The following is a 12,500-nucleotide window of genomic DNA, read 5'->3' as shown; positions in this document are numbered from 1 at the left end:
TTCTGGCGGTTTGGTCACTCGTGGATCTGACCCCTCAGGGCACTGCACGCCTCACGATGGACACTGTGAGGGTCCGGTGTGGTCCACCGGGGGTGGTTCTGTGGATGTGAGGGTCCAGCGGGGGTGGTTCTGTGGATGTGAGGGTCCAGCGGGGGTGGTTCTGTGGATGTGAGGGTCCGGGGTGGTCCACCGGGGGTGGTTCTGTGGATGTGAGGGTCCAGCGGGGGTGGTTCTGTGGATGTGAGGGTCCGGTGGGGGTGGTTCTGGGGAGGTCTGGACCCAGGGTTAGGACAGGACCCACGGGAAGCCCTGGCAGTCTCGGCCATGTTTTAGGGGGATGGGGGCAGCAGCCTGTCCCAGGAGGTCCCCACGCATGCAGGCCGATGATGTTTCCCTGAGTTATCACAACACCCTCCTCTCCACGAATAGCCTCCCCCTCCGGGGGTAAGGCGAGCCGAACTCTGAGCAACACCAGCATTCTGCAGGGGTCAGGGGTCAGAGGTTAAAGCCTCCTTCTGGCACATGCACTGCTGAAGCGTTGTCATGGTGAGCAGGATCATATGAATCCCAGCACAGTTCCATGATGCACAGCGTGTGCCTGGGGGGTGGGGGGGGGGCATCTCTGTTTTGATGTTTTGATGCCCCAGTCTTGGGGGGCCACAGTCAGTGTTCCTTTAGCTTTGTGTGGATATCAGTGGCACTAGCAACCAACTGAGCTTTTGCCATCATACTTGGAGGCTGGGATATCACTGGAACATGAACAAGAAGCATGAGCTACACATAGAATTTGTCTCCTCTACGACTGTGACCAAAAATGTTTAATGTCATGAAATAATGACAAATATAGTAACTATGTTAAAAAAAAAGTATATGTTTTTTTATTATATTATCTCTTTTTAAAGACAACAAACGACTGTTATACAAAGACTTCAAATAAAGTCTTTGAATTACCTTTTTTTCAAGCTAGTTTAGCTTACCTAGCAATGGTTTCTGATTAGTCAACACCTTGATGTAGCCAGTGACTCAGGAAAGACTTCCACATGAACTGCCAGTGTGCAGGGAACATGGTGATTTCTACATGAACAGCCAGTGTGCAGGGAACATGGTGATTTCTACATGAGCAGCCAGTGTGTGGGGAACATGGTGATTTCTACATGAACAGCCAGTGTGCGGGGAACATGGTGATTTCTACATGAACAGCCAGTGTGCGGGGAACATGGTGATTTCCACATGAACAGCCAGTGTGCAGGGAACATGGTGATTTCTACATGAGCAGCCAGTGTGCGGGGAACATGGTGATTTCTACATGAACAGCCAGTGTGCGGGGAACATGGTGATTTCTACATGAACAGCCAGTGTGCGGGGAACATGGTGATTTCCACATGAACAGCCAGTGTGCAGGGAACATGGTGATTTCCACATGAACAGCCAGTGTGTGGGGAACATGGTGATTTCTACATGAGCAGCCAGTGTGCGGGGAACATGGTGATTTCCACATGAACAGCCAGTGTGCAGGGAACATGGTGATTTCTACATGAACAGCCAGTGTGCGGGGAACATGGTGATTTCTACATGAACAGCCAGTGTGCGGGGAACATGGTGATTTCTACATGAACAGCCAGTGTGCGGGGAACATGGTGATTTCTACATGAGCAGCCAGTGTGCGGGGAACATGGTGATTTCCACATCAACAGCCAGTGTGCAGGGAACATGGTGATTTCTACATGAACAGCCAGTGTGCAGGGAACATGGTGATTTCTACATGAACAGCCAGTGTGCGGGGAACATGGTGATTTCCACATGAGCAGCCAGTGTGCGGGGAACATGGTGATTTCCACATGAACAGCCAGTGTGCGGGGAACATGGTGATTTCCACATGAACAGCCAGTGTGCGGGGAACATGGTGATTTCCACATGAACAGCCAGTGTGCGGGGAACATGGTGATTTCTACATGAACAACCAGTGTGCAGGGAACATGGTGATTTCCACATGAACAGCCAGTGTGCGGGGAACATGGTGATTTCCACATGAACAGCCAGTGTGCGGGGAACATGGTGATTTCTACATGAACAGCCAGTGTGTGGGGAACATGGTAATTTCCACATGAACAGCCAGTGTGCGGGGAACATGGTGATTTCTACATGAACAGCCAGTGTGCGGGGAACATGGTGATTTCTACATGAACAGCCAGTGTGTGGGGAACATGGTGATTTCCACATGAACAGCCAGTGTGCAGGGAACATGGTGATTTCCACATGAACAGCCAGTGTGCAGGGAACATGGTGATTTCTACATGAACAGCCAGTGTGTGGGGAACATGGTGATTTCTACATGAACAGCCAGTGTGCGGGGAACATGGTGATTTCTACATGAACAGCCAGTGTGTGGGGAACATGGTGATTTCTACATGAACAGCCAGTGTGCGGGGAACATGGTGATTTCTACATGAACAACCAGTGTGCAGGGAACATGATGATTTCTACATGAACAGCCAGTGTGTGGGGAACATGGTGATTTCCACATGAACAGCCAGTGTGCAGGGAACATGATGATTTCTACATGAACAGCCAGTGTGCGGGGAACATGGCTGCTTAGGTTTGAATAAAAGAAGAGTGGTAAGAAGGCGGCAGCGGTCAGGATTTGGCACCAAAGCAACAAAACATGTCTGCTAACTCGGAATGTGCTACTATTCATAAGACTGATCACATTTATTTAAGATATGAAGGAGCTGCTTTGAGCTGAGAATGCCATTGGTCTGCTTCAGTGTCTGATTCAGCAGTGTGACATGCAGAAATGCGGCCGTTTAGATAAAAAACCCATAAAGACAGATTAATTTAAAAGCTAAGAGACAGGTCTAATTTGCCCTGCTACACGATTGACACCAACCACTGCTCAACCAGACAACCAAAACCAGCGAACTGCCAGGAACTAATCTGAGCCCAGTCTAGCTGAGCCCAGCTTTTCCTCTCTGGAATTTCTCAGCAAGGAATGAGATCAAAATGGTGTCAGAGCTCAGAATAAGCTACATCTTGCAAACAAACATTTATATGGACAAAATAACAATTAAGGTGCAAGTATTGGATATACCAGAAATGAATGCCATGTAAGTATATTACATATGGACCTTTAAAACTTTTTAATCAACTTTTTATTCTGTGCTGTCTTGAAAGGTGAAAGTTTTCCACTTTGCCCCCCTAAAGGGCAATTTCCACCCATTTTGTACTACTCTTATAAAAGTGTCAGTATCTCAAAAACAATTTGCTGCACACAAATGCCTGTGAAGACTTACATTGAAGAAGAGGCTTGTAACATTCAGAAATTTGAGACAGAACAATACAGTGTGCAAAAAAGGCTAGACTACACTAAAATATAAAAATAAAAAATAAAAACGCCTAATGTTTTCATAGTTTAACTTAACTTTACAAAATATGGTAAAGATATCGACAGGCATTCAAATTCCACATGAGTGTTCCCAAAACTGCACCCAGATGTCCTCAGGTGTCCCAAAATCTCTCCAAATACCAAACGTCTGCCTGTTATTTGTCCAGAAGTATGAATTAGCAGAAAAGCTTCTTTTTTAAAAATACAAAATATGAAGAAAATTAACCTTAACATGTGTTTTATTCACATATATGAGTATGTCTTTATAAACATTAGCTCAGGTGGTAAGAGCAGGTTTGATCCCGCTCTGGGTGAGTCAAAGTGTCCCAGAACACGACACCTAACCTTTGAACAAAGGCCATATATAAAGCCAACCATTTACCATTTAAAGCATGTCCAAAGTGTCCAAAAAGCTCTCCAAAAAGAATTACTCACCCTAATGCTTTCTGGAATTTTATTGCCCTGCTTTGCAAATAAGAGGCTAATAAGCATCTATTTATGAACTGCTGTTCTCACTAGCGGAGAGTCTTCTTAACAATCTGGCATTGCCATTTTGCAGTTTTATTATGTTGCAGTTTTTGTATTACATAAATATTAATGCAACAATAATTTGCGTGAAAGAAATGAGGATATGTGAAGAGTCAAAACATTTCCGGCATTTGGCAGACACTCTTATCCAGAGTGATGTACAGTTGATTAGACTAAGCAGGAGACAATCCTCCCCTGGAGCAATGCAGGTTAAGGGCCTTGCTCAAGGGCCTAACGGCTGTGCGGATCTTATTGTGGCTACACCGGGGATCGAACCACTGACCGTGTGTGTCCCAGTCATGTACATTAACCACCACGCTACAGGCCGCCCAAAAAGAAACAGAGCTCTGGATGTCAGTACATGGGAGCAATGCCATGGTCAGTAACTCTGTGGTCTGTTCTGCTCCCTCCAGCACACAGAAACACAACATGGCTGACGACTTCAACGTACAGGTGAAGAAGGTTGCCATGGCGATGGGGGCGAATCTTAGCGACCTCGACATCGACAGGCTTCCGCGTGAGATGAGGCTGCAAGGTAACCTGGGGACCCAAGGGGTGGTTCTGGGGTTCTAAGGGGCAGTTCTGGGGTTCTAAGGGGCAGTTCTGGGGCTCTAAGGGGCAGTTCTGGGGCTCTAAGGGGCGATTCTGGGGCTCTAAGGGGCAGTTCCCACCAGGGGTTAGGTGCCTTGCTCAGGGACACTTCGACACACCCAGGGCAGGATCAAATACATTACATGTTATTTGGCTGATGCTTTTATACAAAGTGACTTGCAGTTGATTTAGACTAAACTGGAGACAATCCTCCCCTGGAGCAATGCAGGGTTAAGGGCCTTACTCAAGGGCCCAATGGCTGTGCAGATCTTATTGTGGCTGCACCGAGGATGGAACCATCGACCTTCGGGTCCCAGTCATGAACCTTAGCCACTACACTACAGGCTGCCCCAGTCATGAACCTTAGCCACTACACTACAGGCTGCCACAGTCATGTACCTTAGCCACTAGGCTACAGGCTGCCCCAGTCATGTACCTTAGCCACTACACTACAGGCTGCCCCAGTCATGTACCTTAGCCACTAGGCTACAGGCTGCCCCAGTCATGTATCTTAGCCACTACGCTACAGGCTGCCCCAGTCATGTACCTTAGCCACTACGCTACAGGCTGCCCCAGTCATGTACCTTTTCAACTACACTACAGGCTGCCCCAGTCATGTACCTTTTCCACTACACTACAGGCTGCCCCAGTCATGTACCTTATCCACTACACTACAGGCTTCCCCAGTCATGTACCTTATCCACTACACTACAGGCTGCCCCAATCATGTACCTTATCCACTACACTCCAGGCAATCCTCAGACTGCCACAAGACTGCTCTTACCTGAGCCAAAGCCGCTCCACTACCTTTCGTGTAAAAGCTCCAAGCTTACAGCAATAGTGTTCCACCTGGGAATCAAAAATAACCTCACCACAGCACTGGGGGGGATTGGGGATGGGGCGAGGCTTAGACACAGAACAGCCAATCACTCTCTTTCCAGGGACCTTCAACTACTCAAAGTTCTTTGAGTACATGCAGCAGTTCAAGACTTCTGACCAGAAGGAGGAAGTGATCAAGAAGGCCTTCCAGCTCCTGGACAAGGACAGCAGTGGCTACATCGAGTGGAACGAGATCAAGTAAGGAGCCTCCACAGGACTCTGCACAGGTGCCACACCAGCCAGGCACAGGTAACACACAGGTAGCACAGCTCAAACACAGGTAACACACAGGTAGCACAGCTCAAACACAGGTAACACACAGGTAGCACAGCTCAAACACAGGTAACATACAGGTAGCACAGCTCAAACACAGGTAACACACAGGTAGCACAGCTCAAACACAGGTAATACACAGGTAGCACAGCTCAAACACAGGTAACACACAGGTAGCACAGCTCAAACACAGGTAACACACAGGTAGCACAGCTCAAACACAGGTACATTTTGAAAAGGTTAATCTGATGTAATTCGTCCATGTAAAAACCTGTTACCTGTTGCACAGGTACATCCTGTCCACTGTCCCGGGCTCCGTGCCCATCGTCCCGCTGTCCGACGAGGAGGCAGAGGCTGTGATCCAGGCCGCTGACACAGATGGGGATGGGAGGATCGATTTCAGAGGTGAGAGAGACACCACACACAGCGCTTACACACAGCACACACGCTTACACCCACAGCGCTTACACACAGCACACACACAGCACACGCACAGCACACACATGCTTACACACGCTTACACACACGCTTACACACACAGCGCTTACACACAGCACACACGCTTACACACACAGTGCTTACACACACCACACACAGCACACACACAGCACACACATGCTTACACACGCTTACACACACGCTTACACACACAGTGCTTACACACACAGTGCTTACACACACCACACATGCTTACACACACATGCTTACATACAGCACACATGCTTACGCACACACACTTACATACAGCACACACGCTTACACACACATGCTTACATACAGCACACACGCTTACACACACACGCTTACATACAGCACACGCGCTTACACACACCACACACAGCGCTTACACACAGCACACACACGCTTACACACACAGCACACAGCGCTTACACACAGCACACAAACGCTTACACACACAGCACACAGCACTTATACATACCACACACACTTACACACACAGCGTTTACACAGTACAGCCACCAGGGGTCTATATGCTGCAGATACACAGTAGAGCCAGCAGGGGTCACTCTCTGGCCTTTTAAATCAGCTTGGCTTTTTGAAATACACACTCAAAGGAAGAAAACTTCTGCAATTTGTTCTGGGTAATTTGTTGTAAACTCCTGTAATTGATTCAGTTGGTTTAACAGACGGTGACAACCTTCTTATCCCCATTATTACAAATATTATTACACACTTGAATTTGTATGTATACAAGATTAAAACAATGGAATTTCTCCTTTATCTCCCTCTCTCTCTCTCTCTCTCTCTCTCTCTCTCTCTCAGAATTCTCTGACCTGGTCCAACTGGAGAAGAAGCCCAGAAAGTAGTGTCCCGGGGCCGAGGCCTGAGGTCCGGTCCTGCGGCCCAGCGTGGGTCTCGGGGGGGCAGGGGGGGCGGGGAGGGGAGGCTGTGAGCGGAGGTGGGGGGACTGATGGGGAGGTGGGGGGTCACGCTCGTTCCAGTGTAACTAGCAGATCAGCAGTTAGTCAGTTGAGAGAGTGCAGGAAACAGGAAACAGGAAGTGTATGATTCAGTGTGCATGTGAGCATCCTGTCAGCTTGGCCTGCTGTGAGTGTAAGAGGCCTGGGCTGGGGCTGGAAATGTGTGTTTTCCTTTTATGACAACTTTCATTTATTTAATATCCCCATTTGTCACTTTACTCTCCAAAAATAACACCTGCCTGTCAGATCACTGGAAGCAAAATACAGGGGAAATGTGCCACAGATGCTGAACACAGTGCACAAACACAAAGCACTGCACAAACACTGTACAAACACAAAGCACTGCACAAACACTGCACCATTACAAGGCACTGCACAAACACATCGCACTGCATAAACACAAAGCACTGCACAAACACTGCACAAACACAAAGCACTGCACAAACACTGCACCATTACAAGGCACTGCACAAACACATCGCACTGCACAAACACAAAGCACTGCACAAACACTGCACCATTACAAGGCACTGCACGAACACTACACCATTACAAGGCACTGCAGAAACACTGTACAAACACAAAGCACTGCACAAACACTGCACCATTATAAGGCACTGCACAAACACATCGCACTGCACAAACACTGTACAAACACAGGGCACTGTATAAACACTGCACCACTACAAGGCACTGCACAAACACAAAGCACTGCACAAACACAAGGCACTACACAAACACAAAGCGCAGCAAAAACACATCGAACTGCACAAACACAAAGCACTGCACAAACAATGCACCATTACAAGGCACTGCACAAACACAAAGCACTGCACAAACACTGCACCATTATAAGGCACTGCAGAAACACTGTACAAACACAAAGCACTGCACAAACACTGCGCCATTACAAGGCAGGTCTGTGGGAAAGTGACAGACAGGTCTGTGGGAAAATGATAGGTCTGCGAAAGGACATGTCAGGAGGGGGTGTGGCTATCATTTGGTTCTGGAAAGCTTTGGTTCATTCGAAAAATACATTTCAAATATCAAATCAAATTGAATTTTATTCATATTGCAAGTTCTACAAAGAACATCTTGTAATGCACTTCACACAGACAAGGCACTGAGGAAGCCACACCCACAAATAACATTGGAGCCACACCCCTTTGTCCATATGGGGAGTTCCACAGAATGTTCTCTCTGAATGTGTGCACTGTGCATGTTATAAAATACCCAGCCACGACAGCTAGAGATTGGGCAACACAATCACAAGGACTCTACAGTTACAATCACATTCACAAAAGATTTTTCCTCCTGTTTATCAGTTGTGTTGTTAAATATTTGGCATTAGAAATCCCACCCCCAGCAGCACTGCAAGGAGTGACTCCCGTTGAATTTAAATGTTGTTCTGAAAATTTAACTTGTTTAGTTTATACAAACAATAAAGCTTTTTTTTTCGTCAAAAAATTAGGCAAGTGGTCTCTATACACAGGAGACTGCAAGCAAACCATTCCAATCCCAGAGACACAACCTGTGTGTGGGTGTGTGTGAGTGTGTGTGTGAGTGTGGGTGAGTGTATGTGTGTGTGTGTGTGTATGTGTGTGTGTGTGTATGTGTATGTGTGTGTGCGTGCGTGTGTGCGTGCGTGCATGAGTGTGTGTGTGTGAGTGTGTGTGTGTGTGCGTGAGTGTGTGTGTGTGTGAGTGTGTGTGTGTGTGTGTGTGTGTGTGTGGGTGAGTGTATGTGTGTGTGTGTGTCTGTCTGTGTGTGTCTGTGTGTGTGTGTATGTGTGTGTGTGTGTATGTGTGTGCGTGCGTGTGTGCGTGCGTGCGTGCGTGCATGAGTGTGTGTGTGTGAGTGTGTGTGTGTGCGTGAGTGTGTGTGTGTGTGAGTGTGTGTGTGTGTGCGTGAGTGTGTGTGTGTGTGTGTGTGTGAGTGTGTGTGTGTGTGTGTGCGTGAGTGTGTGTGTGTGTGTGTGTGAGTGTGTGTGTGTCTGACCATCTCTCCTGTCACAGCATCTGTCTGTCCATTAGTTGCACGGTGACAGAACAGAACATCAGGGGATCTTTTCAGAAACAACACCCATTTGCAGACGTGTTCCTTCGGGGCACATATGGAAAAGAGACAGACCACAAAAATGGGTGTGTGCATCACTGATCTGCACAGTCAGCTGTAGACAGGAAGTTCCTGTGACTGGTGCAAGGCAGCTCCTCCCACTCAGGCATCAGTGACTCATGCCACGATATTAATGACATAATAACCATCGTGTGCACAGATCTGAATACGCAGTAGTATGCACATATACAGTATGAGGTGAACTACACTCTCTCCCAGGTACTGCCATATGAGTCAATGCTGTGGCATGCTGGGAAAAGTAGTTTCATTGTTTGGAATGTGGCAGATTTCTGGCAATACAGGAAGTGCAAGATGCAGAAAGTGCTCAGAATGAGGTCCGTTCTTCCAGAGTGTTTCCACGTGCAGTGTGCTGGTAATGTCAGGTTGGGGGGGTTTGTTTACAGTGCAAATAATCACCTCTTCTTATTGCTAGAGCCAGCTCATAAAAATACAAAAATAGACATACAGTAGTGTAAGGTGAAATATTCGGAATAAAAAAGGAGAAGGTTTGGGGGGGGGGCGGGAGGCGGGGGTCGTTTCCATGGCGACATAGCGGCAGCCTCACGGGCGCATGTACAGGCGGATGAGGCCAGCCTGGTGCAGCTGTTGCCATAGCGACATCTCCAGGCGCAGGTCATGGTTGATGAAGAACCCCACAGGCCGGAACTGGTTGTCATAGTAATGGTCTGAATACTTCCTGTAGTCCGGTGTCATAAAGCCATAAGCACTGACCTGGAGCACAGAGCACAGTGTGTGTGAGTGTGTGTGTGTGCGAGGGTGTGTGTGTGAGCGAGAGTGTGTGTGTGAGTGTGTGTGTGTATGTGTGTGTGTGAGAGAGAGTGTATGTGAGTGTGTGTGTGTGAGAGAGAGTGTGTGTGTGAGTGTGTGTGTGAGAGAGAGAGTGTGTGTGTGAGTGTGTGTGTGAGAGAGAGTGTGTGTGAGTGTGTGTGTAAGAGAGAGTATGTGTGTGTGCGTGTGAGAGAGAGAGTATGTGTGTGTGTGAGAAAGAGAGAGAGAGTGTGTGTGCGTGTGAGAGAGAGAGTATGTGTGTGTGTGAGAAAGAGAGAGAGAGTGTGTGTGTGAGAGAGAGAGTGTGTGTGAGTGTGAGAAAGAGAGAGAGTGTGTGTGTGCGTGCGTGTGAGAGAGAGAGTGTGTGTGAGTGTGTGTGTGTGTGTGTGAGTGTGAGAGGGTGTGTGTGTGTATGTGTTTGCGTCCACACTAATGCAGGGGTTTCTGGTGAACACAGTGCAGCACAATGTGTTCTTATCCATAGGGACTTTGCTACAGTTGGACATGCATCTGGGTTGTGGAGATAGCAGGTTTAATTCCTAGCACAGCCGCTGCTTCAGCAAATATCCAGCTATTTAACCCTTTCCCAAGAGGGAAATTTTCACCTATTTTGTACTAGTCCTATAAAAGTGTCAATATCTCAAACACTATTTTTTGCACACAAATGGTTGAAGACTTAACTTAAAAAAGATGCTTGTACCATTCAGAGATTTGAGAGAGAACAAATGTATGTCAGAGCATGTATGTACAGCATACACAAAAGATACACTAACATAAAATAAAAAACGCCTTATGTTTTTATCATTGAATATCTCAATTTCTAAATCAAGGACCAATCCAGAATAACTTTATATTTGTGCACAAATTTGTATATAAAATATGGTAAAGATATTAACAGGCATTCCAAATCTGTTTTCCCAAAACTGCACCTAGATGTCCTCAAGTGTCCCCAAATATTTCCAAATACAAAAAATCTTTTTCACATACAGTCAGGTCTATACATATTGGGACATCGACACAATTCTCCTCTTTTTGGCTCTATACACCACCACAATGGATTTGAAATGAAACAAACAAGATATCCTTCTCTTCAGGAAGCTTGCCAGGTTTTATATTAGTTTGGTACTGAAATGACCAAGCAATGTATTTAAGCAATAATAAGAAGTAGTTCAAGATGGCAATTGCTGAGGTATAGTCCTGGCAAAAATATAGATACATGTTTGTATCAAATATTTTGCAAAACAAACTTAAAGGTCAGAATTGTAAACCGTGAGTGTGGCATGGGGGACTCTGGTGTTTTATTTCCCTGCTTTGTAAATAAGAGGCTGATAAGGATCTAAACTGCTGTTCTCGCAAGTGAAGAGTCTTTTTAAAAATCTGCCATTGCCGTTTTGCGGTTGTATAAAGTCACAGTTTTTTTATGATATAAGTATAAATGGAAGAATAATTTGAGGCGTCAACGACTCAACCACAAGGGGAAGAAGTGGATAGAGTTTAATATGAGCAGTGTAAGGAGTGTGTGCGCGTGTGTGTGTGTGTGCGTGTGTGTGTGTGTGAGTGAATGAGTATGTGTGCGTGTGTGTGTGTGAGTGAGTGAGTGTGTGTGCGTGTAAGGGTTTGTGTGGTTAAATATAAGCAGTGTAAGGAGTGTGTGTGTGTGTGTGTGTGTGTGTTTGTGTGGTTAAATATAAGTAGTGTAAGGAGTGTGTGTGTGTGTGTGTGTTTGTGTGGTTAAATACAAGCAGTGTAAGGAGTGTGTGTGTGTTTGTGTGGTTAAATACAAGCAGTGTAAGGAGTGTGTGTGTGTGTGTGTGTGTGTTTGTGTGGTTAAATATAAGTAGTGTAAGGAGTGTGTGTGTGTGTGTGTGTTTGTGTGGTTAAATACAAGCAGTGTAAGGAGTGTGTGTGTGTGTGTGTGTGTGTGTTTGTGTGTGTTTGTGTGGTTAAATATAAGCAGTGTAAGGGAGTGTGTGCATGTGAGGGTTTGTGTGGTTAAATATAAGCAGTGTAAGGGAGTGTGTGCATGTGAGGGTTTGTGTGCAAGGGTGGGTGGGTGCTAAGTACTGAGTATGCATGAGTGTGTGTGTGTCTGTGATTTACAGACATACTCATATGGACTATGAAGATAACAGCACACATGTTTCTTACCTGGTCACATGTGTGCAGGGCAGCCAATAGCATGACAGCTCCAGTTGATGGGCGGTATATATCTCTGTACTGGGTCTTCAGAACTGAGGATCGCAGAAACCTGAAATGAAATAAAATATTTATGGAACTTTAACTCATTTTATTACAACTGAAATAAAAGCATTCATATTTACTAAACTGTAACTCATTTCAAATATACCGACCACCCCCACAAGCTCCGCCCCCTATTGTAGCTCAAGAAGTGAGAGTGATGGTACAGGAAGTGAGGTCAGTCAGAGAGAGTGATGGTACAGGAAGTGAGGTCAGTCAGAGAGAGTGATGGGACAGGAAGTGAGGTCAGGCAGTAAGGGTGA

At 46.4% G+C, this 12,500-nt stretch overlaps 2 protein-coding genes across 3 annotated transcripts in view; one reads left to right on the top strand and one right to left on the bottom strand.

Moving 5' to 3' along the window:
- The window catches only part of LOC133122702 (parvalbumin-like EF-hand-containing protein), a 10,271-nt gene extending 3,236 nt beyond the window's left edge, over positions 1 to 7,035 (top strand). Inside the window, exons 2-5 of the mRNA XM_061232813.1 lie at positions 4,324 to 4,445; positions 5,443 to 5,578; positions 5,943 to 6,058; positions 6,938 to 7,035. Of these exons, the coding sequence (XP_061088797.1) occupies positions 4,340 to 4,445; positions 5,443 to 5,578; positions 5,943 to 6,058; positions 6,938 to 6,981 (402 nt within the window). The 5' untranslated portion in view covers positions 4,324 to 4,339 and the 3' untranslated portion in view covers positions 6,982 to 7,035. The remainder of the gene's footprint in view (positions 1 to 4,323; positions 4,446 to 5,442; positions 5,579 to 5,942; positions 6,059 to 6,937) is intronic.
- A 1,106-nt stretch (positions 7,036 to 8,141) lies between these two features.
- Positions 8,142 to 12,500, bottom strand: part of st6galnac (ST6 (alpha-N-acetyl-neuraminyl-2,3-beta-galactosyl-1,3)-N-acetylgalactosaminide alpha-2,6-sialyltransferase) — an 18,797-nt gene continuing 14,438 nt past the window's right edge. For both annotated transcript variants that reach the window (XM_061232296.1, XM_061232297.1), the window contains exons 9-10: positions 12,148 to 12,247; positions 8,142 to 9,942 (exon numbers count right to left, since the gene is read on the bottom strand). In XM_061232296.1, coding sequence (XP_061088280.1) covers positions 9,772 to 9,942; positions 12,148 to 12,247 — 271 coding nt within the window. In that variant the 3' untranslated portion in view covers positions 8,142 to 9,771. The remainder of the gene's footprint in view (positions 9,943 to 12,147; positions 12,248 to 12,500) is intronic.

The sequence above is a fragment of the Conger conger genome, chromosome 2 (assembly GCF_963514075.1).
Source record: "Conger conger chromosome 2, fConCon1.1, whole genome shotgun sequence".
NCBI lineage: Eukaryota > Metazoa > Chordata > Actinopteri > Anguilliformes > Congridae > Conger > Conger conger.
Note: the sequence above shows the minus strand (reverse complement) of the source record. Positions and strands in the feature narration are given on the sequence as shown.